Here is a 2,511-nt window from a genome sequence, read left to right on the forward strand (position 1 = left end):
ATTTTCGCATCATTGTCAGGACGCATGAAAACCCGAGTTTCTTGTTTAGGTTGTGTTTTGTTGCAAACCCTGACTGAGAGTGTCAAGGCTCATTCACAGTGTTAAATCGAAATGTAAAATACCACAATATTTATTAAAAATATTTATTATTAATAATAATAAATAAAATAATAATAATAATAATAATAATAATAATAATAATACGAAAATAAGGAGCCATTATATATATATATATATATATATATATATATATATATATATATATATATATATATATATATATATATATATATATATATATATATGCATGTTCTCATTTTGTAATAAATAAGATAAAATATACAACATGGATAAGTGATTTACAGAGAAATGTAAATAATAATATAATAATAATAATAATAATATTAATAATAATAATAATAATAATAAATGTTTAAACGTGTGTTGCCTTTGGAATGAATTCATACTACTGTTACTGTTGCATTATTACTAAACAATCAAATATATATAAAAACATATCAACAAATTATCGAAAGACTTGGTACTTGTGTAACACAAAAGGAAAGACTTGCACACTACAGGGGTTTTAATGTCACTTAGTTCTGTGTTGAATATTCATAGATTCTTTGTTTAATAAATATTCATGTTTCAACATTTTCATATTACAAAATTTTAATTATTCCTGTACAATTTAAATAAAAATGAAATGTTAGTGCTAAGGTGAAACTCACAACGTTGACTGGTGTCCGGTTGGACGCATTCATTCAACAGTCGTTTCTTTGCTGTGGCTTTAAAGCAGATTGAAGTCGCTCAGCTCAGGAAAGAATGAGGCGCGAGCCTTTTATGATGCGAAAAGCCGCTCGAGGAGAAAGACGGTAACGGGGTCCTAGAATCCGCGAGCAGCGGCGGCGGGGAGCTCGAGATGACGCAGCCGGGGCCGGTATGCAGCGCCTGCTGCTGCGCTCCAGCCACGAAATAGCCGTTGTGCGCTGAGAGTAATCCCGTGGGCGCAGAGCTCGCGCTGTATCCACCGGAGGCGCAGGGTCCGAGTACGTGGCGGGCGATGTCTCCGCCGGTGGTGGGTTCCACGCCCGGGATCAGAGAACCGTACGCGTGTCCTTGGTTCAGAAACCCGTGCGTGGGCCCGGTGTAGTGCGCATGAGGTAAGGGCAGAAATGGAGCCAGCTGCCAGCAGAGTGGGTTGCCCGCGCGCTCCCCGAGTCCAAGTCCGAGTGGGGCGAAACGCAGGCCTCGTTTCATCACCAACTTTCCCCGTGAGGTTGCGGACCTCCTGCGGAGCTTCCCAGTAGTTCCACCGATAAACACGTCATCGCTGGACGGATCCAGCATCCAGTAGTTCCCTTTCCCCGGGTCATCGTAATGTCGCGGTACTTTTACGAAGCACTTATTTAGGCTGAGGTTGTGTCGGATGGAGTTCTGCCAGCCCTGCTTGTGCTCCCGGTAGTACGGGAAGTTCTTCATGATGAATTCGTAGATGCCGTTGAGCGTCAGCCGCTTCTCAGCACTTTGGCGAATGGCCATCATGATGAGCGCGTTGTAGCTGAACGGCGGCTTGTCGTGCTTACCGCTTTTTCGCCCCGCTTCCGGTCCCGACGCGTCCTCACCGCGTTGCTGCAGGGGTGTGGAGTCCATTTCCGTCGGTTCCGATGATTTTTCCGAATCCGGAGTCGTGCTATTTTCGGTGACCCCTGCGCCCTGGCTGTCAAACTTGGACGGGAGCAGTAGGCTCTTGATGCTAAACGAACTCGACCTCTGCACCATGGTCGGCTCTTTGTGATCTCCCATGGCCAGGGCAGCACACGAGTCTGAAAAAACCCTCCGTTTTCTCCCCCTCTTCTGAAAGGAAATAAAGGAAACGTTGAGCCGCGCGCGCTGGATGCGGTCTTTGTATGTATAGGACGGAGGACACTGAGCTGGGAAATTAGAAATATAGCAGGATCCGTGTTAACAGCTTGTGTGTGGAGGGGGAGGAGCACGCAACTTACCAAAAATGTGCTCTCAAGCCGCCTTTCTTTTTTTTTTCAACTGTCTATTCGATTTATTGCGCAAGACAGTGCGCAAAAGGCGCACGAATCCGCAACACCTCTCCACAACACACCAGTGACTGAAGAGCGACTCTAAAGCGGCGTGTATTCTGGGTTCTGACGTAAAAGAGCGACGACCTGCAGATCAGGACATATCTCGGATTCAGGTCTATAAATCAAATTTGGTGAATTTCTTGCCAATATCTAAGTTTAAATCAGCCTCCAAGATCTTCAAGAGCCGATTTCATCTTATTAACCGAATTATCTTATACCGAAACATTCACATGAAATTATTTAAAGTCTGATTTTTAATGTTGAGTTTCTGGATTCGACTTTTTGTAGCTGTGGCAAAACTCAAAAATACATTCCTTAAAGAAAAAAACTTTGCTCTTGTCTGACCATGAAACGTGCCATTGTGATCTCCAACACAAGTGGATGAATATGGGATATAAAAAATAAAATCAGA

General features: G+C 43.2%; 1 protein-coding gene across 1 annotated transcript; it reads right to left on the minus strand.

Annotated features, from left to right (window-relative positions):
* Window positions 1–321: 321 nt before the first annotated feature.
* On the minus strand, window positions 322–2,260 carry foxg1b (forkhead box G1b). Its single transcript, XM_083558084.1, has 2 exons — window positions 2,007–2,260; window positions 322–1,857 (listed from the first exon to the last, which is right to left on the minus strand). Exon 2 carries the CDS (start codon window positions 1,804–1,806, stop codon window positions 811–813), a length of 996 nt encoding a protein of 331 aa, XP_083414210.1. The 5' UTR covers window positions 1,807–1,857; window positions 2,007–2,260; the 3' UTR covers window positions 322–810.
* Window positions 2,261–2,511: the final 251 nt, after the last annotated feature.

The sequence above is a fragment of the Silurus aristotelis genome (genome assembly GCF_946808225.1).
Source record: "Silurus aristotelis genome assembly, chromosome: 13".
Classification (NCBI taxonomy): Eukaryota; Metazoa; Chordata; class Actinopteri; order Siluriformes; family Siluridae; genus Silurus; species Silurus aristotelis.